Source organism: Staurois parvus, unplaced genomic scaffold (genome assembly GCF_062004578.1).
Source record: "Staurois parvus isolate SC_StPar_1 unplaced genomic scaffold, SC_StPar_1.0 ptg000308l, whole genome shotgun sequence".
In the NCBI taxonomy this organism is placed as follows: Eukaryota; Metazoa; Chordata; class Amphibia; order Anura; family Ranidae; genus Staurois; species Staurois parvus.
Genome location: NW_028318104.1, coordinates 2,868,125 through 2,894,393, shown reverse-complemented (window position 1 = coordinate 2,894,393; position 26,269 = coordinate 2,868,125). Strand labels below are relative to the sequence as shown.

General features: G+C 41.5%; 2 protein-coding genes across 2 annotated transcripts in view; one reads left to right on the top strand and one right to left on the bottom strand.

The window, feature by feature from the left end:
* LOC149457671 (vomeronasal type-2 receptor 1-like) overlaps positions 1-13,132 on the bottom strand; it is a 29,310-nt gene extending 16,178 nt beyond the window's left edge. Inside the window, exons 1-3 of the mRNA XM_089683399.1 lie at positions 13,114-13,132; positions 5,744-5,840; positions 1,957-2,245 (exon numbers count right to left, since the gene is read on the bottom strand). Coding sequence (XP_089539525.1) covers positions 1,957-2,245; positions 5,744-5,840; positions 13,114-13,132 — 405 coding nt within the window. The remainder of the gene's footprint in view (positions 1-1,956; positions 2,246-5,743; positions 5,841-13,113) is intronic.
* A 10,901-nt stretch (positions 13,133-24,033) lies between these two features.
* LOC149457670 (zinc finger BED domain-containing protein 5-like) lies at positions 24,034-25,428 on the top strand. The gene has a single exon (XM_089683397.1). It carries the CDS (start codon positions 24,034-24,036, stop codon positions 25,426-25,428), a length of 1,395 nt encoding a protein of 464 aa, XP_089539523.1.
* The last annotated feature ends 841 nt before the right edge of the window (positions 25,429-26,269 follow it).

The window sequence follows — 26,269 nt, the reverse complement described above, 5'->3', positions numbered from 1 at the left end:
TACATAAGGGGGGATATGATCTCCATGTATAATACATAAGGGGTGTCATGGAAATTTTGTATTGTTGGTCGAACTTTAAATGTGTCATATATGAGCGTTATTCATATGTCTCTCGTGTGGCTTAATTAAAGCTCTGAAGGCTGCAATTGGGCCATGCGCATGTACAATGTATGTATTACAGTACTCAGCTCGGTAATGGATGAGATGGCAGATCTGCGCTTATAGACCGGCGTGTATACCACCATTCGATGCGAATGCCGCTGGCAGTAGACCGTGGGCCTGTATCCACATATCAGCAGCATAGTACCACATGGACTTCGTAACGCAATGCGCAAGCGGTACGAACTCCACGTGTAGGCTTATGCATATCTTACAACCCATTACCGACCTGAACTGTATCTTGGATGGATGTGTTTTAATAAAGATCGTATCGGGCCCATCCAGGTACAGACTGATATTTCTAGGGGATGCTTGTACAGGGAATGGACATACTGCTAAGAGCTGGGAAATATGACCTCAGATGGCTCATGGGGGGGAAGGGGAGGAAGTCTGCTGACCTCAGAAGGCTCATGGGGGAGGACCAGTGATAGATAATAGGAAAGGCTATGCTCCAATCGGAATGTACATCCTGTGTATAGGCACTCCCCATTGCATTGTTCGGTGGGAGGGGATTGACTTTATTCATGTGGGGGGCATGTGTGTATTTGTAATAAAACCAAAGGCTGAGGCTGAAGCCGGCCCTTATGTGAATTGCAACACCAACCTTAGAGTGTCGTGTGATCATTCTAGGGTAACGGAGCTTCACCCCCACATTTCAACAGAAGCTAAAGTAGCTGGATGGGCAGGAATCGTGTAGTTTAGCTGCAGTCGTGGTAAGCGAGATTCGCACAGCTTTATGGGGGATTTCTGCGCATCCAACTGCGAGTACTCACGGTAAGGAGAAATTCGTTAAAGCGAATTTCCAAGACAGGGGGGATATGATCTCCATGTATAATACATAAGGGGGGATATGATCTCCATGTATAATACATAAGGGGGGGATATGATCTCCATGTATAATACATAAGGGGGATATGACCTCCATGTATAATACATAAGGGGGGATATGATCTCCATGTATAATACATAAGAGGGGATATGACCTCCATGTATAATACATAAGGGGGATATGATCTCCATGTATAAATACATCAGTGGTTCATATAGTAAACTCGGTGTAGTTATTCACCCTGAGGTCATCACAGAGGACAAGGGGGGACTCTTTATGTCTGGAAGAAAAGAAATTTAACTTCCTGGAAACTTGCCTTTATATAACATCATAGTCCTCCAGTCGGGGTTTCTGATCCAGCTATCAGGGACAGGAAGTATCTGTCTGTAACTAACTAAATCTGTGGTAAATAAAGCCGAACTATATTCACCTTGAATCCAGCAATGTGCTGTCCCTGGAAGTCTCCACCAGCCACTGATGTCAAGATGACGTCAGCTTTGGGATTGCCAAATTTGTGCAGTGAGCTATGTTTGTGCAGCTCCCTGTACAGAGCAAAGCAAGCAGGTAAGCAGCTTTAATACAGACAAAACATGTCTCTTCTGCATTAAAAATCCTGCTTGCCCACCCACTTTTTATCTAGACTAAAGCTCCACTTTGACCACTCAAACTCTGGAAGGTTTTACCCCCTTCATGGCCAGACCATTTTTTGCTATTCGGCACAGTGCTATTTTAACTGGTTATTGTGTGGTCATGCAATACAGTACCCATATGAAATTTATATCATTTTTGTTAAAACAAATAGAGATTTTGTTTGGTGGTATTTGATCACCACTGGGTTTTTATTTGTAATTTTTTTTGCGATATAAATGAAAAAAAAAAATGTTGAAAAAAAATCACACCTAGACACTACTAAGTCATCTATTGTACACACCATATCATATGCATAATCTATTGAAGTGATCACTTACCTGTGTATACCGATACAGACTAAGTAACTGGGCCATCGCATGACTTGTATGGAAATTACTGTCACCAATAAAACCGGCCACTTCTCCACGTTCCTTACAGTAATAGTTGGGAGCTTCCTTCTCTCCAGACAATATCTTCATGGCATATCCCAAAGTTTTCTTTGCATCAGAACAAGTACTAAATATACGATATCCTAGGGTAACATTGGGCAGGAGATCGGGGTCCTTGTTAATCTCATTTACAGCTTTGATCATCGCCAAGATGCTTCTGTACTCTTCAATGTCAACACTGCAGGATATTGGGAGGTTTTAAATGACACAACATGATTACTTCTGAGATTCCAGTTCGGATACAGCACACAGTTCCATCAGAAGTAACACAAACTTTTACAGAGTTTTACAGAGGATGATAATGATTTCATTTTGAAAGGAGACAACACATGTAATACAACCAGTAAAATGAGATTAGTATTCTTTTAACCACTTGCCCTCTAGAGGATTTACCCCCCTTAATGACCACGCCTTTTTTTGCTACTCGGCGCTGCACTAATTCAACTGATAATTGCGTGGTCATGCAATGCTGTACCCAAACGAAATTCTTCACACAGATAGAGCTGTCTTTTGGTGGTATTTGATCACCTTTTTATTTTTAGCGCTATAAACAAAAAAAGACCAAATATTTTGAAGAAAAACAATATTTTTTTACTTTCGGCTATAAAAGATATATAGTAAACTCAAAGTTAGTTATAAATTTAGGCCGAAATGTATTCTGCTCTATGATTTTGGTTAAAAAAAATCCTAATAAGTGTATATTGATTGCTTTGTGTGAAAGTTATAGCATCTACAAACTATGGTATAGATAATGGAATTTACACAGCTTTTACTTTCTGACTGCCCATCACATTTCTTGAGGTGCTAAAATACCAGGACAGTACAAACACCCCCAAATGACCCCTTTTCGGAAAGTAGACACCCTATGCTTTCTGCTGAGAGGCATATTGAGTCCATGGAAGATTTATTTTTTCCACAAGTTTCTGGAAAATGACAAACATTTTTTTTCCCCGCAAAGTTGTAATTTAAATTATATATTTCTCACACATGCCATGGGTATATGTGGAATTACACCCCAAAATACATTCTGCTACTTCTACCGAGTATGGGGATACCACATGTGTGAGACTTTTCGGGAGCCTAGCCACATACAGGACCACTTTGAAAGCCTGAAGGTGCGTAACTTCCTCATTTCACTTCCTCACTACCTATCACAGTTTCAAAGGCCCTGAAATGCCAGAATAGCACCAAAACCTCCCAAATTACCACTTTTTGGAAAGTAGACACCCCAAGGAATTTAAAAAGAGGCATGATGAGTATTTTGCAGATCTCATTTTTTCTCACAAGGATTTGAAATATAATTTTTTTTTTCAAAAACTTGTGGCAACAAACGAGATCTGCAAAATACTCACCATGCTTCTTATCAAATTCCTTAGGGTGGATACTTTCCAAAAAGTGGTCATTTTGGAGGGGTTTGGTGCTATCCTGGCATTTCAGGGCCTCCAAAACTGTGATAGGTAGTCAGGAAGTGTAATGAGGAAATAAAGCCCTTTAAAAGCCTGAAGGTGCTTATTGGATTTTGGGGTCCTGTACTTGGCTAGACTGCCAAAACGTTTCTCACATGTGGTACCCCCATACTCAAGAGAAGTAGCAGAATATATTTTGGGGAGTAATTCCACATATACCCATGGCTTGTGTGAGAAATATATCATTTAAGTGACAATTTTGTGTAAAAAACAGAAAACATTTTTTGTTTGTCATTTTCCAAAAATCTGTGGTGAAAAAATAAATTCTTCTATTGACTCAACATGCCTCTCAGCAAATAGTTTGGGGTGTCTACTTTCCAAAAAGGGGTCATTTTAGTGGGTGGGGGTGTTTTATGCCCAGCATTAGAAGTTTATGCCACACATCACTCACTCTTCTAACCACCTGAAGACCAAGCCTTTTCTGACACTTTTTGTTCATATGAAAAAAATCTGTATTTTTTGCTAGGAAATTAATTTGAACCCCCAAGCATTATATATTTTTTAAAGCAAATACCCTAGTGAATAAAATGGTGGGTGCTGCAATTTTTTATGTCACATAGTACTCGCGCAGTGATTTTTCAAACACAGTTTTTTTTTAAAAAACACATTTTTTTTACTTTTAATGCACAAAAACACTAAATATTGGCCAATTATTTGGTAACATATAAAAGATGATGGTATGCCGAGTAAATAGATACCAAACATGATATGCTTTAAAACTGTGCATGCCCTGTGCAATGGCGACAAACTGCATACTTTTTATTATCCATAGGCAATATTTTAAAAGCCTTTACAAGCTACCATTTTAGATTTACAAAGGAGGTCTAGTGTTAGAATTACTGCCCTTGATCTGACGTTCGTGGCGATACCTCACATGCATGGTGCTAGTATGGGCTCATTGTTGTGGATGGGACACCCCACTACTAATGCCTAGCCCATCATCTATCATTTATTGACATCCAGAAATTTGCAAGAAAGTTATCCATCAAAAGATATTTTCTGAATAACCCCATTTCTAAACAGCCTTCCGGCCAATATACCTCCCTTGCTAATGCATCCACTTTCAACCCCCCATCACAGAATAATTCTGCTGTGGGTTTATTTAAGGACCAAGTACTGAAAGATCTAAAAAATCTCCCTACTAAGAGAATATATAAGGATCCCAAAACTGACGCAGCCATCAAATCCCTTTTGGAGAAAAAAGACCTTGTAGTAAGACCAGCGGACAAGGGGGGAGGGGTTGTGATTTTAAATAAGAGTGACTACACAGCAGAAGTGTATAATATTCTTGGGGATACGTCAACCTATCAATTGCTCCATAGAGATCCTTTACCTGAATATAAACGCATCCTTAAGACCATTATAAAAAATGGGTATGATGGATCCATTATCAATAAAAAAGAGAAGGAATTCTTGTGCCCTAAGGCTCCTCGTCTTCCGGTCCTATATATCTTGCCAAAAGTGCACAAAAATCCATCAAAACCCCCAGGTAGGCCGATAGTGAGTGGCATCGACTCACTCTGTTCGAGAATAGGTGCCTACATCGATCAGCATTTACAACCATTAGTACTTCACACTCCATCTTATTTAAGAGACACTAAGCATGTCCTTAATTCTATCAAGGATATCTGTATCCCTCCATCTGCTTTTCTGGTCACAGCGGATGTTGAGGCGTTGTATAGTAACATCAACCATAAGGATGGGATGATTGTTGCTAAACACTATCTCACACATGAGAGTTTACTACTCTCCCCACATATTGATTTTATATTAGAACTCCTAGATTTTGCCATGTCAAAAAATTATATGTGGTTTGATAGTAAGTACTATCTACAGGTCAAGGGGGTTGCCATGGGGGCAAAGTTTGCCCCCAGCCTGGCCAACTTGTTTATGTCCTTTTGGGAGGAGGATAATATTTATGCCATGGACTGGCCCGAACTACTTTTTTTATAAGCGGTACATTGACGATGTGCTTTTACTCTGGAATGGCACGGAGCAGTCCCTCATTAATTTTTTCACCACTCTTAACAATAATACAGTTAACATCAAATTGTCATATAACTACAGTAATACTGAAATTGATTTCCTAGACCTCACCTTGTTAAATTTAGATGGACATATTACTACCAAATCTTTTTTTAAGCCCACTGATCGTAACAGCTTTATTCCCCTTGAAAGCTGTCATCACCCTAGCTGGTTGGCAGGAATACCGAAAGGACAATTTCTTAGACTCAGGAGAAATTGTACCAGTATTGACGTCTATCATACGCAGGCCAATATCCTCAAAGAAAGATTCCTTGAAAAAGGCTATGATAGGGAGAAGTTGAATGGTATTATGGAATTAATAGCTAATACAGATAGACAGGAATTATTGAGTATCCAGACCAAACCACCCAAAACTTTGGTTTGCCCATTTATCACCACATTCTCGGCCCAGCATAGATCCATAAAACACATAATCACTAAAAATTGGGGGATCCTGAAGGCTGATTCCACGCTCGCTAAGATACTCCCAGAGAAACCTGAAGTTATCTTCCGCAGGTCATCCACTCTGCGGGACAAAATAGCTCCTAACGTGGTCTCTCTGCCCACACCACCTCCCTCTTTGTTCAACCACACTGGTTTTTATCCATGCAATAAATGTATTGCCTGCAAGTGCAATGGGGTGAGGAAAAGAAGGATAGACACTTTCGCCTCTAACCAAACTAGGAAATCATATAATATTGAAAAATTCATTTGTTGCAACAGTAGATATGTTGTATATTTACTGGAATGCCCTTGCTCTAAGCAATACATTGGGAGGACAACCAGGCGGCTTAGGGACCGCCTTCGGGAACATGTCAATAACATAAAAAAGGGGTACAAGGAACACTCCCTGTCCCTCCATTATAGGAAACACCACCATAGAGACCCTTCCAGTCTGAGATTTGTTGGCATTGATATAGTAACTTCACACTGGAGGGGAACCTTTAAGACTAGGGCGGTCTCACAGTTGGAGACAAAATACATTTTTGAATTAGACACTCTACACCCCGCAGGTTTGAATATTGAACTTGATGTCAACTGTTATATTGATAACAGCTGAACCTGCGGTGGTCAAATGAATTACACTGATAACGCCACCATGTTAACTATCTCCATAGGTCGACGGGGAGTTATTATATTTTTATCTCATTTTTTATACGTATGGAATTTTTTATAATTATGCAATCCCAATATCTATACACCTACTAAGGACGCATAATAGGACCGGATTATATTTATCCCCAGCTCTTCTGTATTCATCGGGATATTGTAATGAACACTCGCCATTTGATATATGCGTCTTTATGATATTAATCTCGATTGCGAGTAGGCCTCTCCATATTCATCTGGTTAGTGCCTATCACATCAGGTCCCTTCTTGTTTTTTACAACTTTTTATGATACATGTTCATGACACATGCGTTTTTTTCTTGTATTTTATCCATTTTGTTTTATGTCATATGCGTGTATTTTATTATTCTTGTCTGATTACCTTGTCATCATGGGTTTTGATTTTCCTCGATTAACTTCCATGTGACAAGTATTTTAGATTTTATTAAATGCTATTTTACCATGTTGTTTTGGCCTAATATATAGGATTAGTACCTATGTACACGGCTCGACATTTAATTAGACTAACATTTGCATTTTAACCATTAATCTTGTTTCATGTATCGGGGCTCATGGACTCATTGGCCCCTTAATCAGGACACGGGTATACTTACCGTTAATTCCATGAACCCTTGTCCTGGCTAGTTCACACTATTTGTGAATTTTTCTAAATTCTCCTCTCCTATGCATTATTTTACATTGGATGCCTCCTGAGGGTGTTTCCCTCATAACACCATCAAGTATACAGTTGTTTCACAGCGTATATGATGTCTGGCATCAGTGATGTTGTTTTTGACAGCGCTGGGTATTTTGCCTTTTGGCACACGGCAAAATGGCGCCCGCGCATGCGCTTTTGCGCAATGCGGACGCCCGGACTCCATCAGTATGGAGCCGTAGTTTAAGACGCCTGTATTCACCTTTACCCATGGTAAAATGGCACCCGCGCATGCGCACTTGATGATTGCGGATGCCCGGACCTCGGCAAGATGGCGCCGCACTAGTGCGCATGCGCCAGATACGATATATATGTACGAGGAGATGGTCACGGCAGTCCTATGTTCCACCTCTGAAGAAGTGCGTGCGCACAAAACGCGTCAGGTGGGACCCAGGACGCCATTGACACTAAGCCGCCGGTGCCACGAGGAGGCCCGGCGGCCATCTGTATTCTTTAAGGGTCAGTGTGTTCATTCATACTTGCCAAATACTCTGTTCACTATGCACCTATGTTCTCATAATAAAGCCTTACCTACTACACTATGAGTACTTCCCTATGTCTCCTGTGAGGAGCTTCTTCAATTCTTACAGCCCCAAGTGATCCCTGTGTCAGCTCCTGTGAAAGGGGAGGCTTACCCAGATTGATATTTCTCTGACCTGCTGGACCATTCTTTCACCACACGAGGGCGTAGGACTTCTATCTTTTCCGGCTATTCCTTTGACCAGATCCGAGTGGAGAGGGGATTCTTCAGGATATATACACACATGCGTATATTTTTACGCTGTCTGGTTAGTGTGAATTTTTACCATTTGCACTAGGAATCACGGAGCACTTCTTTCATTGGACTGTGTTTTATTAATACTTCCTTAAAGCGCTGCATTTTATATATATGAATTGTGGGACTTTATATGCGTTTTCCTTTATGTTCAGCTGCTGCCACTGTTGTTGAGCGCTTACTATATATTTATTACCTTTTATCTGTTTTAACCTTATTTATCAGTATAGCTGCTCTTCAGTACACCTTTCATAATGGGAGATATCTTTGATATTAGAGCCTCTAGATCTCTAATATCTGATGACATATTCACACAAGTAAACGAGACGGAGGATCTCAGGGGGTTGTTCATTCATTTGCACAATCTCACTACCTCTGAAATCAAGACCATCTGGGACATTTCTTTCCTTGAGAAATACGTTAAAGATCAAATGGTCCCTAGATCTCTTAGATGGGACATCTCCCCTGACACTGATGATACTTCATCACTGTTGGAATGGTACCATTATTTTAATACGGTTGGTATTGATATGCTCAAATTTCTAATCGTTAGGAAAAAGAAAAAATTGATTTATTTGGATAAGGAGATTAACTCGGTAAGAGATAAACTCACCCCCTATAAAACTAATGATGACTATATCACTGAATCCAATAAGCTAAAAAAACATTTGGAAAATGTTGATTTGGAGCAAAAAAACAAAAAGAGAAAGAAATACAGTAGAGATTTGGCTGACTATCAAACACAGCAGGTGTTCAAATGTTCAAATGTTCAGCTGCTGCCACTGTTATTGAGCGCTTACTATATATTTATTACCTTTTAGGAATGTAGCCCTGCTTGTAATCGGCACTGCACTAGGATTTGCAGCACTACTGGTGGATGCCTGGCCTATCTTCTGGGAGTGCTGCGCTGCTTATACTCACCACTGTGCTACTGGTGGATGCCTGCTCCTCCTCAGATCTCCTGAACATCTTTCTTTGGACTCTCTTCTCCTCAGAATCCATTACTGACCCACTGCTTTCAAGTGGCTCATACTTGAATCTGAGTCTGACAGAGAGAGTTCCCTGCTTCTCTTATCCATCATACTCAGTATCTGGAATGCTTCCTTGCTGCTGTATAATTTTTTAGGCATATTGATGCTGCATTACTGATATTGCTGATGTAGATTTTGATGTTCACTGGTACACTGTGACAGATGTGGATTTGACCCTGGTACATTGTAACAAATGTTAATCACTGGCACAGATGTGGATGACCACTGGTATACTGTGTGACGGAGATCAGAAATATTATTTTATTTTGGTGTTGTTTATTGAAATCAACATATGTGTCCAGCAGTCAGCTTGTCTGCTTAGTTAAAATTTGGAGTTTTGGTGGGAGATGGGATTGATCTCAGCAGGGAGTGCAAATGGCATAGTGTCCTGTGGCTGTGAAAAGCCAGACGTGTTGGCACTGGGGGCTTGAGGCTTGGACAAACTGAGAGGACCATATAATGTCTTGCTTGAGTCAAGATGGACAGCGCAGCTCATGGCTGCAGGCCTTGCTAGAAGATGCATTGAACTGTGCTTTGCTTTGTGCACTGCTGGGACTTGCGGTTCTAAATTGCCTGCGTGGTCTTGAAGCTGCGGACAAAGGCACACAGCCCTCTGAAGACCCGTGAGGAGTTGGTGCCTATCTGCCTAGACTTCCTCTGCTGAGGCAACTGCTGACTGGTGAGTCCCTGAATTGCTACCCTGCAAGGACTTAACCCTCTCTGCTCTACCTGCTGGGTGCCACTCCCTGTGCTGAGGATCCAACCTGGACTTAATCCTTTCCCGCCCGAGTTCTGCCACCCTGCTGTGTGCCACCCCCTGTGCTGAGGATCCAACCTGGACTTAATCCTTGCCCATCAGAGTCCTGAAGCCCTGTTGTGTGTCACCCCCTGAGCTGAGGATCCAACCTGGACTTAATCCTTGCCCACCAGAGTCCTGAAGCCCTGTTGTGTGTCACCCCCTGAGCTGAGGATCCAACCTGGACTTAATCCTTGCCCGCCAGAGTCCTGAAGTCCTGCTGTGTGCCACCCCCTGTGCTGAGGATCCAACCTGGACTTAATCCTTGCCCGCCAGAGTCCTGAAGTCCTGCTGTGTGTCACCCCCTGAGCTGAGGATCCAACCTGGACCTAATCTTTGATCCACATCTGTCCATACTGTGACAGATGTGGATCACTGGTACAGGTGTAGATGACCACTGGTACACTGTGACAGATGTGGATTACTGGTACAGATGTGGATGACCACTGGTACACTGTGACAAATGTGGATCACTTTTACTGATGTTGATGATCACATTGTGGATTGGTGGTGTGGATTATTGTTAAACCTTCTCTTTTGCTCCCAAGAGCATCATGGAAGCTAAGTGACTTTTCATGAACTAAATTTTCCTCATTGTTCTGTTGAAACCAAGATTGGAGAATTTTTCTCTGATCATTGATGATTCCCTGGTCCGCTAATGCAATTAGAGGCATTCAAACAATTTCTTTGGGGGAGAGTCTTTATTGTTGAAATTCCAACTATTAAAAACGAGTCCAAGGAACATGGTTGCTATGTGCCTCAGTAAGTATAAAGTCTTAAGCGATAATACATTTCCAACCCCAATTACACTGCAAAGGAGGTTTTGCTTTCTGCACAGGATGTTCTTGTTCATTTGGCTAACTACTCTACAGAAAAAAACTTTTTTTACACTATGTTGCATTTTATGAAGAAGGGGAACAAACTGGTCACCTTGTGACAAAAATTGGTAATGCCCAATATACTTCCTAAGCCATCAGAGCACTCAGAATGCCAGAGGGCAAACTAGTCAACTCTTCTGCCTTAGTTATGGCTAGTTAGATTCTATTTGGATATCTATACCTCCAAAGCACTAACCTCCTTGGACTCTCTAGTCCGCTATGTACAATCCACTGGCCTCCCTAAACATTCTCTCTCTCAACATACCTTTTTGTCCTCCCCAATTATGTTGGAGAAGCTCCAACTGGTGACCAGCTCATTGCTTGGCTGCAAGGCTCCAGGCCAGCACAGTGGCTGAATAGTTAGCACTTCCGCTGGGCAGCACTAGGGTTGTTCGAGTCCTAACTACGGCACCACCTGCCTGGAGTTTGCATGTTCTCCTTGTGCCTGCATGGGGTTTCTCTCACACTCCAAAGACATGCTGATAGGTTAATTGGCTCCTGTCTAAATGGCCCTAGTATGTGTATATATGAATGTGATTCAGGGACCTTAAATTGTATGCTACTTGAGGGTTAGGGACTGATGTGAATGTAAAAAAAAATATATATATATATATATATATATATATATATATATATATATATATCAATCACACCTATGCAGGTTGCGTTTGAGGAATTTCTGCATTGCGTTTTATGTTTTTGCACTTGCGTTTTGATGCATTTTTGATGCGATTTGATTTTTTTAAAATTTTCTTGTTGCTAGGTAGATTTTAAACACAAAAGGCATCAAAAATGTGGCAAAAATGCAATACATGCTTTTCTGCAGTGTTCCCAGTGACGTCTATAGAAACAAAAACGCAACATTTTTGCGTTCAAAAAGGTCCAAAGGATTGTATGCAGCCCGGCAGGTCAGGAAAGGGGGACAAGCGAGTGCCCCCCTCCTGAACCATACTAGACCATGTGCCCTCAACATGGGGGGGGGGTGAGTTTTTAGTCATCAGCTGTCAGCAGGGTTCCCCACTGACAGCTGTGATGTAAAAAAAAAAAAATTGCTGGCAATTAAAAAATAATTTCAAAAAATGGCATGGGGTCCCCCCCTCCATCCATACCAAGCCCTTCGGATCTGGTTTGGATATTGAGAAGAACCCCCACGCCAAAATTAAAAACAAAAGGTGTAGGGTCCCCCCCAAGATCCATGCCAGACCCTTATCCGATCATGCAGCCCGGCAGGTCAGGAAAGGGGGGGACAAGTGTGAGCACCCCCCCTCCTGAACCATGCCAGGCCACATGCCCTCAATATGGGGGCGTGCTTTGGGGCTGGGGGCTGACAGCTGAAACAGTAACACATGGTTGTCACTACTAAAATACCACATGAGTTATTTTATCAAGCCATGTGGCCTTTTAGTAGTGAAAACCAATGCAGTGTTTGTGTTTCAGCCGTCAGCGGAGTTCACCACTGAGAGCTGAATGTAAAAGAAAAAAAAATGGTGGCAATTAAAATAAATAAATAAATAAATTTAAAAAAACGGCATGGGGTCCCCCCTCCCATGCATACCAAGCCTTTCGGGGCTGGTATGGATTTAAAAGGGAAGCCCCATGCCAATTTTTTTTTAAAGGGCCTCTTCCCCACAAGCCTGGGCTGTGGTTGTGGGGGTCCCTGGGCAGGAGGACCCCAGATTCTGCCCCCCCCATGTGAATGAGTATGGGGTACATTGTACTGATACCCAGGCACAAAATAAAGTGTAGTGTGTAAAAGACAGGACATGGTCCTTTATTAAAAGAAGAAAAATAAAAGAATGTCCCCCAAAGTGGATCCAATGTCAGTCACGATGCCCTCCTCCGCCGCCACAATTACGTGCTTGCAAGGTGCATTGGAGGGCCATTAGCAATGCATGGCATATCAGAGCACCTGTTTTTCTGTTCTGTATCACTATGTATGTTCCTGCTTCCCAATGAGATGAGAATTGTTTATTTTCCTTATTTCTTATATAAAAATTTTATAATTATTTTTTTAGTTATTATTATTACTAATGCGTCAGAGTGATTTAGTGACATTTCTGAAATTTCAAATTTTTCAAATAGAGAAATATTTGAGGATGCATAGTCCTCAATCTCACTCTATTGCAGCTGAGAAGAGAGAATAAACATTCATGTGTACTACCTATGAAGGAATACTGGATCATTAACACCGATCATCTCCATGGTCATTAGGGACAAGCAAAGGATCAGTAAACGTGACACACATATTTACCGATACTCTGCTCGTCCATCCCGAAAGATCAGTCCTCCCAGATGGGGCCGGCGCTCTTCTCTCTTGCACAGGTCACTCTCTGTGCCATTTAGTACTTCCACCTGGCAGTACTAAGGTCATTGCTTTGAGTCCTAACCATGGCACCACCTGCCTGGAGTTTGCATGTTCTCCCTGTGCCTGCATGGGTTTCCTCCGGGTCGTCCGGTTTCCTCCCACACTCCAAAGACATGCTGGTAGGGTAATTGGCTCCTGTTTAAATTGTAGAATGTGTATGTACAGTATGAATGTAAGTTAGGGACCTTAGACTGTACACCCCTTGAGGGTTAGGGACTGATGTGAATGTACAATATATATGTAAATTGCTGCATAAATTGATGGCGCTATATAAGTACATAAAATAATAAATACATAAAATAAATACTACAAGCATGGGGGGTCAGTGGACACAGCAGTGACAGCAGATTGTGTGGGATACAGAATGGAACTGTTTGTCGGAGCCCAAATGTCACAGATCTTCCCCATTGGGTGCTGACTGCTTCCCCCCCGCACAGTCCACTGTCTCCCCTGCTACAGGTGGGGAGATAAGTGGGGAGGGGGGGGTGGTTAGAGGAAACAGGGGAGATCAGGCTTTGCAGGGGACACAGCAATCATTTTTCTTTTTCCTCTGCCCATCGGGGTGGATCCATGTCAGTAGAGTGGCAGGTCTAGGTGGGTGGTGGAGGTAACATCGGGGGGGGGGGGGGGGGTTATTTTGTGAATGAATTGCTGTGATCATCAGCTTGTCAGACACTCATCCTGGCTATTCATGTATTCAGTAGAGTCAGGAGAAGCTCTCTGATATTAGTTCATGGTGGCTGAATTGATCATGAACTTCTATCAGAGTGGGACATTCAGCCGACATAAAGCATACTGGCCTGACAAGCTGGAAGCAGTCCTGTGCCGCCATATGCATTACGTCACTGGCAGCCAAATGGTAAAAAAAAAAACTTTAAAATATGAAATATTTTCACATACGACCATTTCATATTTCCCTGTGGCAAGCAGATGATGAGTGAGGGGGAATAACACCCAGGAGCGTATTTATAAAGCAGTGGTTGTGACTTGGTGGTGAATCAATCACTGGCATTTAAAACACATGCAACTGTGCAATTCACCTGCAATGAATGTTTGGTGAATGTAAGCCCTCATGCACACTGGACATTAGATAACGCTGGTAACGTTAGCTGTGTAAGCCCTGGTTCACATATATGTGGCCGTGCGGGCTGTGTTTTGCGTGGGTACGAGAGCCCATTCATTTCAATGGACTCCTGTGCTCCATGACACGCAAAGAAGTCTTTGCACTTCTTCTGAAAATGCAGCTCACACGGGAACCTTGGTTGTCAGTACGGTTGCGTTTTCCAGTGCAGGCGGCATGACATTAGAACTAATGGTACACACCAGCGGGTCCACATTTTTCTGTGCGGCTGGTGCATTTTTGTGGATTTTCGTGCGGATCCGCAGTGGCACCACCCGCACAGATGTCAACCTAGTGTAAAGTCAGCTTCTTTTAGCGTTTTTGAATTAGCGTTTAGCTGCGTTTTCCCTGCGTTTGTAGTGTTTTTTTACCCCCAAAAAATTTTTGGGGAGTTAAAAAAAAGGTCCATAAATGCCGGTTTGAGGCTTTTAACCATGTTTTGCCACATTTTTCAGCGTTAGAGTGTTTATACAGCTCCTCTAGGAACCCACTAGTTCTGGAGGTTTGTTTTCCAGCCAGACAACATTGATTCCAGTCTATGTGTACATGGACACATAAGATAACATGCTGGGGGCTGTAGAAAAACACATTAAAAGACAAAAACATTCGCTGTAAAAACGTCCCGTGTGCATGAGGACTAAGATTCACTGATTTATAGATTTGCCTTTTAATTTTCATCAGACTGATTTACAGCAATGCGATGAATTGTCTGTATTGTGAATAGACGGGAATAGGAGGGGGTCATACACACAAGTTATTGCATGACAGCACATCTCCCTCCCTCCTGGCAGACAGTGACCCATCTGGATTCCTCAGTCTGTAGGTACTCTCTATAAGGACAAGACATTTATTAGAAATCCCAGCATGGCGGCCTACAGACAAAATATGATGGAAGCCCTAGGCATTAAATGTATATTGGTGAAACAAAGACTGTAATCTAATAATGAGAATATAGAAATGATCAGACTACACATTTGTAAATTTTCATAAAGGATTTAACTGAACTTGGAGAATTATATTTTCTCTTTGTTGAGTCATAAAGAGAGAGCTAAGATAATAAAAATAGACTTACACGTCACAAAAGGAAAAGCACATTGGAGAACCAGGGAAACCCATACTTCCATCTATTACATCTTTCTGATTTATGGTCCTAATGTGAGCAGAGACTAATCCTCCGATAATGACGTCTCCCTCCTGGTAATATTCATACTCACATGCTGGCTTCTGCATATTAAGGCTACAACGAGGTGCTGGGATCCGGGTCAGTCTTACACCATAGGATGCAATGGGAAGGATGAGGATCAGCAGGTAACAGACACAGAGGAGCGGAGACCAATTCATGGTACAGCAGATCCTCTCAGTCACCGGCAGATCTGCCCAGGAAGAGACACAATCACCAGAACTTTATACACATCGACTGAGACTGATTTACACTACAGAACAAAGAACGGAAGAATAGAAACATCGACTGAGACCGATTTACACTACAGAACCAAGAATGGAAGAATAGAAACATCGACTGAGACCGATTTACACTACAGAACAAAGAACGGAAGAATAGAAACATCGACTGAGACCGATTTACACTACAGAACAAAGAACAGAAGAATAGAAACATCGACTGAGACCGATTTACACTACAGAACCAAGAACAGAAGAATAGAAACATCGACTGAGACCGATTTACACTACAGAACAAAGAACGGAAGAATAGAAACATCGACTGAGACCGATTTACACTACAGAATAAAGAACGGAAGAATAGAAACATCGACTGAGACCGATTTACACTACAGAACAAAGAACGGAAGAATAGAAACATCGACTGAGACCGATTTACACTACAGAACAGAGAACGGAAGAATAGTAACTTCAATCTGAAAATATGAAATCTATATCAGAAAGTGTAACTGATCTAATAAAGTCGGTTTATACCCTTATTTCATATTCAACACACTTTCAGTAGTTATTTTTTCCTAAAAAATAATTATTATTTTTGGTAAAATTATTATTATTATAATACAGGACTTATATGGCGTCAACAGTTTGCTCAGCGCTTTACATTATAGTGGGAGACAATACAGTAACAATACAGTTCAATACAAGAGGGATAGGAGGGCCCTGATCCTTGGAGCTTACAATATAGGAGGGAGGGGATAGTGGTACAAGAGGTAATTAGCTGTGGGGGATGGAGTGGTAAGAGGAGTAGTTGATTCCAGTATTAGCTGGGGTCGGGGTAGGCTTCCCTGAAGAGATGGGTTTTCAGAGTGTGCCTAAAGGTAAGCAGAGTAGGCGATAGCCTGATAGCATGGGGTAGAGAATTCCAGATGATGGGTGAAGCCCTTGAGAAATCCTGGAGATGAGCATGGGAGGAGGAGACAAGGGAGCTAGAGAGCAGGAGGTCTTGCGAGGAGCGGAGAGTACGGTTTGGGTGGTATTTGAAGACAAGATCAGTGATGTAATTTGGGGCGGTGTTATGAATGACTTTATACGTCAGTGTTAGTGTTTTGAATTTTATCCGTTGAGCAATGGGAAGCCAGTGGAGGGATTGGCAGAGAGGGGTGGAGGACACTGAGTGGAGACCAGTGGAGGGATTGGCAGAGAGGGGTGGAGGACACTGAGTGGAGGCCAGTGGAGGGATTGGCAGAGGGGGGTGGAGGACACTGAGTGGAGGCCAGTGGAGGGATTGGCAGAGGGGGGTGGAGGACAATGAGTGGAGACCAGTGGAGGGATTGGCAGAGGGGGGTGGAGGACACTGAGTGGAGATCAGTGGAGGGATTGCCAGAGAGGGGTGGAGGACACTGAGTGGAGGGATTGGCAGAGAGGGGTGGCAGATACAGAACGGTTAGTAAGGTGAATGAGTCTGGCAGCAGCATTCATGATAGACTGAAGAGGGGATAGCCTGCGATGAGGTCGGCCATTGAGGAGGGAGTTACAGTAGTCAAGACGTGATATAACAAGGGAGTGAATGAGTTGCTTAGTGGTTTTCAAGGTTAGGAACGGTTGTATCTTGGAGATGTTGCGGAGGTGAAATCTACATGAGTTTGTCAGTGATTGGATTTGGGGCTGAAAGGACAGATTGGAGTGTAGGATTACACCTAGTACCCTGATGTGAGGGGTGGGGCTGATGGTAGTGTTGTTGATCTTGATGGAGAAGTCGGGGGGGGGGGACACAGGCTGGGGGGAATACTAGAAGCTCAGTTTTGGAAAGGTTGAGTTTGAGGAAGTGGAGTGACATCCAGTCCAATATGTCACTTAGTAGGCTGGTGATGCGATTGGAGACTGAGGGGGTGAGGTGAGGGGTAGAGAGTTGATAATTTTACATCACAGGATTGAAAGTGAATGCCCAACAGGGGTGAAAGAGAGTCATTCATAATTTCCTCTATTTGTTGTTTTTTTGAAGCCAAAACTCACTCTAATGGGGAAAACACAACAACAAAAAATGATAAATCAGTAAAATGAGTTACTATGGCGTTAAAGGAGTTTATGGGGGATGTGATAAGTGAATATTTTCACAGAATTAATGAACCCCATTGTAGAGGACAGGGCAACCACTTTTGCAGACTTTGTAGCAGTTTAAGGGCCAATAAACATGACATGCATTTCAGTTACTTTTTTTCTGCGTCCAAAACACACAGAAAGTAGGTTATATAGCTGTCAGTGTCATAGTTCACATCATATTTATATAGTTACATAGTTACATAGTTAGTCTGGCTGAAAAAAAGACAAAAGTCCATCTAGTTCAACCATAGAAAAAAAAAAAGTTAGAATTCTATACCCACAATTGATCCAGAGGAAAGCAAAAAAACCCAGCAGAGCACGATCCAATTTGCTCCTGCAGGGAAAAAAATCCTTCCTGATCCCCCGAGAGGCAATCGGATATTCCCTGGATCAACTTTACCTATAAATGTTATATCCAGTTATATTCTGTGTATCCAAGAAAGAATCCAGGACTTTCCTACAGCAATCCACTGAGCTGGCCACAACCAACTCTTGAGGGAGTCTATTCCACATTCTCACAGCTCTCACTGTGAAGAAACCTTTCCGTGTTTGGAGATTAAATTTATTTTCCTCCAGACGTAAAGAGCATCCCCTTGTCCTCTGTGATGATCTCAGGGGGAATAACTACACCGAGTTCACTATATGAATCACTGATGTATTTATACATGGAGATCATATCCCCCCTTATGTATTATACATGGTGATCATATCCCCCCTTATGTATTATACATGGAGATCATATCCCCCCTTATGTATTATACATGGTGATCATATCCCCCCTTATGTATTATACATGGAGATCATATCCCCCTTATGTATTATACGTGGTGATCATATCCCCCCTTATGTATTATACATGGAGATCATATCCCCCTTATGTATTATACATGGAGATCATATCCCTCCTTATGTATTATACATGGAGATCATATCCCGCCTTATGTATTATACATGGAGATCATATCCCCCCCTTATGTATTATACATGGTGATCATATCCCCCATTATGTATTATACATGGTGATCATATTCCCCTTTATGTATTATACATGGAGATCATATCCCCCCCTTATGTATTATACATGGAGATCATGTCCCCCCTTATGTATTATACATGGAGATCATATCCCCCCCTTATGTATTATACATGGAGATCATATCCTCCCTTATGTATTATACATGGAGATCATATCCCCCCTTATGTATTATACATGGAGATCATATCCCCCCTTATGTATTATACATGGAGATCATATCCCCCCTTATGTATTATACATGGTGATCATATCCCCATTTATGTATTATACATGGTGATCATATCCCCCTTATGTATTATACATGGAGATCATATCCCCCCTTATGTATTATACATGGAGATCATATCCCCCCTTATGTATTATACATGGTGATCATATCCCCCCTTGTGTATTATACATGGAGATCATATCCCCCCTTGTGTATTATACATGGAGATCATATCCCCCCTTATGTATTATACATGGAGATCATATCCCCCTTATGTATTATACATGGAGATCATATCCCCCCCTTATGTATTATACATGGTGATCATATCCCCCCCTTGTGTATTATACATGGAGATCATATCCCCCCTTGTGTATTATACATGGAGATCATATCCCCCCTTATGTATTATACATGGTGATCATATCCCCCCCTTATGTATTATACATGGAGATCATATCCCCCCTTATGTATTATACATGGAGATCATATCCCCCTTATGTATTATATATGGATATCATATCCCCCCTTATGTATTATACATGGAGATCATATCCCCCCTTATGTATTATACATGGAGATCATATCCCCCCTTATGTATTATACAGGGAGATCATATCCCCCTTATGTATTATACATGGAGATCATATCCCCCTTATGTATTATACATGGAGATCATATCCCCCCTTATGTATTATACATGGAGATCATATCCCCCCTTATGTATTATACATGGAGATTATATCCCCCCTTATGTATTATACATGGAGATCATATCCCCCCTTATGTATTACACATGGTGATCATATCCCCCCTTATGTATTATACATGGAGATCATATCCCCCCTTATGTATTATACATGGAGATCATACCCCCCCTTATGTATTATACACGGAGATCATATCCCCCTTATGTATTATACATGGAGATCATATCCCCCCTTATGTATTATACATAGAGATCATATCCCGCCTTATGTATTATACATGGAGATCATATCCCCCCCTTATGTATTATACATGGTGATCATATCCCCCATTATGTATTATACATGGTGATCATATCCCCCTTTATGTATTTATACATGGAGATCATATCCCCCCTTATGTATTATACATGGTGATCATATCCCCCCTTGTGTATTATACATGGAGATCATATCCCCCCTTGTGTATTATACATGGAGATCATATCCCCCTTATGTATTATACATGGAGATCATATCCCCCCCTTATGTATTATACATGGTGATCATATCCCCCCCTTGTGTATTATACATGGAGATCATATCCCCCCTTGTGTATTATACATGGAGATCATATCCCCCCTTATGTATTATACATGGTGATCATATCCCCCCCTTATGTATTATACATGGAGATCATATCCCCCCTTATGTATTATACATGGAGATCATATCCCCCTTATGTATTATATATGGAGATCATATCCCCCTTATGTATTATACATGGAGATCATATCCCCCCTTATGTATTATACATGGAGATCATATCCCCCCTTATGTATTATACAGGGAGATCATACCCCCCCTTATGTATTATACATGGAGATCATACATGGATACCATTACAAGGATTTACCTTCCATCCAAATGGTTAATAACACCAGACCAGATCACATACCATACCACTGTAGATGAAGTTACGGCATAAAGAAGACTCTGTAGTTTGATCATAAACCTATCAGATGGAATATATCATCTCTATTAAGGAGATAAGGTCACCCCATGGGCAGAACTAGTTGGACAGTATAATCTGTCTTGCTACAGATATGTAATACAGGTACACTCATCCACGGGACTTAATACCAGCCTCTAATGGACAAGCCCCATACATCACCATATCCAGCCAAAAATACCTCACTATCTTGAGGAATGCAAACGATGTACTATAAAGCACAGTACAGACCTCTCCGAAAAAAAAGGGGGGGAGAGTAAATACCATGTGCATTCAAAAAATGCTCTCAAAGAAAGACCCAAAGAGAAAAAAAAAAAAAAACTCTACATGTTTTGCTCCAAAAAACAGAGCCGCTTCAGGAGTATAAAGAATTGAAATAGGTCACATAGTGGCTGGAAGTTGTGCTCAATTTTGCATGGTAGCAAAATGGCACCTAGCATTTTTTCACCTCTATATATAGAGGTTTGGCCATCAAAATGCCCCCCACACATGCTCAGTTGCTCAACAGATGCCATCTTGTGGACAAAAAAACAACTCCACAACAGTGGTGGCCCCTATCATTTGTTTCACCTCTATTCATAAAGGTGTTGGCCATCAAAATGGTCTCCACACAAGCTGAAAACAACAGTGGGGATGCTGAAATACTTGTTTAAGTTCAAAATTTCATTGTAACTTTACAGTGTGACTTGATGCGACTTTGGATGAGTGTGATTTTGGTGTGACTCTGGCTTTGACCATGGATGACTGCACACAAGCCGTACACGAGTCTGATGTATATCATTCAGGTGTGACTTTCATGTGTTTTTTGTAAAGATACCATTGATCTCTATGGCCCTCAAGTCGCATGAAAGTCAGACAAAAGTAGTGCAGGAACTACTTTCAAGTCGCTGTGACTACAGGTCACACAGATATGAATGGTACTCATTGGAAAACATGAGGTACTACTTGTCTGGACCTCAAAGTCACATGACGAGTGGCACAAGAGTGGATGGGCTCTAAGAGTCAGAGGTTTAGTAATATGACATGTATACTAGTTCCCTGGTCTCCTCCTCCCATGCCCGCCTCCAGGACTTCTCCAGGGTGTCACCCATCCTCTGGAACTCCCTGCCCCAACCCATCAGATTATCACCTACTCTCCTCTCTTTTAGGCGCACCCTGAAAACCCACCTCTTCAGGGAAGCCTACCCCACCCCCTGCTAACTTGCCGACCTCCTCCACTCTTCCTACCACTCCATCCCCCACAGCTATCTCCTCCTGTACCACCATCCTCCCCCTCCTAGATTGTAAGCTCTAAAGAGCAGGGCCCTCAATCCCCTCATGTTTTGCATTGTATTGGTATTGTTCTGTCACATGTTCTGTCCCCCTTTGTAATGTAAAGTGCTGAGCGAACTATTGGAGCTTTATAAATACTGTATAATAATAATAATATTGTAGGCCTGGAATATAAAAATGCCACTGAACAGACTCAAACTAAGGACAAGCTGATGGCTCACCATGTTGTCATTTCACAACAGATGAGAATGATTGGGTTGGGTTGATAAACAGCAAAAACCTTCATAACTTAACCACTTGCCCTCCAGAGCATTTACCCCCCTTCCTGACCACACCTTTTTTTGCTATTCAGAGCTGCGCTATTTCAACTGGTAATTGTGCGGTCATGCAGTACTGCACCGAAACAAAATTTATGTCCTTTTTTTCACACAAATAGATATTTCTTTTGGTGGTATTTGATCACCTCTGAGCTTTTTATTTTTTTGTGCTATAAACAAAAAAAGACTGAAATATTTGGAAAAAAACTATATTTTTTTACTTTATAAAAAATATATAGTAAACTCAAAGTTAGTTATAAATTTAGGCCAAAATGTATTCTGCTCCATGTTTTTGGTAAAAAAAAATCCCAATAAGTGTATATTGATTGCTTTGTGTGAAAGTTATAGCGTCTACAAACTATGGTATAGACACTGCAATTTAGGCAATTTTTTTGCTATAGAGCGCTGTGCTAGTTTAACTAACAATTGTGCGGTCATGCAATACGGTACATAAATGAAATGTATGTCCTTTCTTTCACACAAATAGAGCTTTCTTTTGGTGGTATTTGATCACCTCTGTTTTTTTTTGGCGCTATAAACAAAAATTTTGAAGAAAAAAATTTCTCATTTCTGTCATGAAAAATATCCAAATAACTCAAATTTTATCATAAATTTAGGCTAAAATGTGTTTTGCTACATGTCTTTGGTAAAAACAATCCCATTAGATGCATATTAATTGGTTTGTGTGAAAGTTATAGCATCTACAAACTATGGTATAGATCAGCGTTTTTCAACCACTGTGCCGCGGCACACTAGTGTGCCGTGAGATATTGTCTGGTGTGCCGTGGGAAAAATTCCAATTTCATCCGTAACATGTGGCCTCGGCTCACAAATAGACCAATCATTAGAATCTAATGATTGGTCTATTTGTGAGCCGAAGCGCATGTTACGGACTATAAATAGCTCCGGTGTCACTGTTACACTGACAGGAGAAGACATCGCAGTAGATCGTCGATGCGCAGAAGAGCACCGAAGGATCTGGACTCTGGAGGATTATCGCGGACGCAGCACAGAAGAGCGCTGAGTGATGGATCTGGAGGAGACAGGAGCAGAAGAGCGCTGACTGATGGATCTGGATGGAGTGCTGAGTGTGACGGACAGCGGCTATCTGGAGGAGACAAGCGCAGTAAGTACTGAGTGACAGTGAGACAGGAACAGATACTGCAGTGATGGACAAATTTTTGAAAAGGAAAGAACTGGACTCTGAACAAAATTCGGAGCCAGATAAGAGCCCAAGTATGAGTGGGGATCAAAAGAAAGCAAAGATGGTTAGCTCAAGGAAATTCTCTGGCACAAGGCAATATAGCGAAAGCTATATTTCATTTGGATTTACTTTCACCGGAGATGCAAAGAAACCAACTCCACTGTGTGTGGTGTGTGGTGAAAAGCTATCTAACAGTGCTATGGTCCCAAGTAAACTTAAACGCCATCTCCAAACGAAACACCCTTCGCTTCAAAACAAGAATGCAGACTTTTTTGTTCACCTGCGTGAAAACATGGAGAAACAGGCAACTTTCATGAGAAAAACCACAAATGAAAAGAAAGAGCTCTTAAAGCTAGCTATCAAGTTGCTGAACTTATAGCCAAGTCAAAAAAGTCGCACACTGTGGCAGAGACATTAATACTTCCTGCCTGCAAAGCTATTGTAGAGGAGATGCTCGGACCTGAAGCAGCTAAGGAAATAGACAAAGTCCCTCTCTCAGACAACACAATTTCCAGACGTATTAATGACATGTCTGCAGACATAGAAAGTGTGGTTTTGGAAAAGATCCGTATCAGTGAGAAATTTGCATTGCAACTTGACGAGTCTACTGATATCAGTGGACATGCTCAACTCTTGGCCAATGTGCATTTTGTGGATGGTGATGCAATTAGAGAAAACTTCTTTTTTTGCAAGGCATTGCTAGAAAGAACAACAGGAGAAGAAATTTTTCGGGTCACATCAGAATACCTTGAACAAGGAGGACTTAAGTGGGAAAACTGCACAAGTGTCTGCACCGATGGAGCTGCAGCCATGGTCGGGTGCACCAAAGGCTTTGTAAGCAGAGTGAAGGAAAGAAATCCAGATGTGATTGTTACGCATTGTTTTGTACACCGTGAGGCCCTCGTAGCCAAGACTTTACCAGCAGACCTAGTTCCTGTGTTGGATGATGTTGTGGGCATGGTAAACTTTGTAAAGTCACGACCCGTGAAAAGTCGCATGTTTGCAGCTTTGTGTGAGGAGATGGGAGCGAAGCATAAAACCTTGCTGTTTCATACGGAGGTCCGGTGGTTGTCGCGTGGCAAGGTCTTGGTTCGTGTGTATGAGCTGCGGGAGGAACTTAAAGTGTTTCTGACAAATGAGAGGTCAGATTACGCAAAGCTGCTTGCAAGTGATGAGTGGTGTGCAAGGCTGGCATACCTGGCAGATATTTTTCATCATCTGAATGAGCTGAACACACGAATGCAAGGCCGAAATGAAAATCTGCTTACAAGTACAGATAAAATAAATGGATTCCGTTCAAAGGTGCAACTCTGGCATCAACACGTGGAAAGTGGCAATCTTGAAATGTTCACACTCACCAAGCAATGGCAAGGTGTTCACACTGCTGCACTGGGTGAGATGATAGTTAAACATTTAAAAACTCTCGAGGAGAAGTTGTCATTTTATTTCTCTTCAGTCTCCACTGAATGCCTTGACTGGGTTAGGGACCCTTATAGCTCAGCATCAGTTGGTGGAAAGGACATGACTTTACAGGAGCAGGAGGAACTAACTGAACTGAGACAAAATCCTGGTTTCAAGCTAAGATTTGCTGATCTACCTTTGGACAGTTTTTGGTTGGATAATGCCAAGGAGTTCCCCGTTCTGGCAAACAAAGCTATTTTGACATTGCTCCCATTTTCCACTACATATCTGTGTGAGATGAGCTTTTCAAGCCTGATTGCTATAAAAACTAAAGACAGAGAGAGACTGAGAGCTGTTGACGAAGAGCTACGTGTGTGTCTTTCTTCGATTCCTGACAGAATATCAGCTTTGTGTTCAGCCAAACAGGCCCAGGTTTCGCACTGAGTAAGTAAACAGAAATATGAACAATTATAAAATACTTTATTATTTCATAATAAAGTAATTATAAAATAATTTTTTTGTGTTTGATTCCTATTCAAGAGTATTACTTTATATATAGTCAATATAGGCACAGAGGTAAATTTTTTTAACATTTTCTAATGGTGGTGTGCCTCGTGATTTTTTTCATGAAAAAAGTGTGCCTTTGCACAAAAAAGGTTGAAAAACACTGGTATAGATAATAGAATTTATACAGATTTTACTGACTGCCTATCATATTTCTTGAGGTGCTTAAATACCAGGAAAGTACAAGCACCCCCAAATGACCCCTTTTTAGAAATAAGACACCCTAAGCTATCTGCTGAGAGGCATGTTGAGTCCATGAAAGATTTATTTTTTTCCATACGTTTTTGGAAAATGACAAAATATTTTTTTTTACACAAAGTTGTCAATTGCATGATATATTGCTCACAAATGCCATGAGTATATGTGGAATCACACCCCAAAATGTAAGCCGGAAGGTGCGTAACTTCCTCATTTCACTTCCTCACTACCTATCACAGTTTTGGAGGCCCTGAAATGCCAGGATAGCACCAACCCCACCCCAAATAACATCTTTTGGAAAGTAGACACCTAAAGAATATAAAAATAGGCATGGTGAGTATTTTTTTTTTTTTAGTTATTTAGATTTTTTTAATTTTTTTAACACTGTTCCTTTTATTTTTAAAAATGTTTTGGATCACTTTTATTGCTATCACAGGGAATGTAAATATCCCCTGTGACTGCAATGGGCATTGACAGGTATTTTTTAGAAATCTGGGATCTATCAGACTCTACATATCTCCTC

Coding starts and splice junctions, on each gene's coding strand:
- LOC149457670 (XM_089683397.1), top strand. CDS start 24,034: ATGCTCGGACCTGAAGCAGCTAAGGAAATAGACAAAGTCCCTCTCTCA.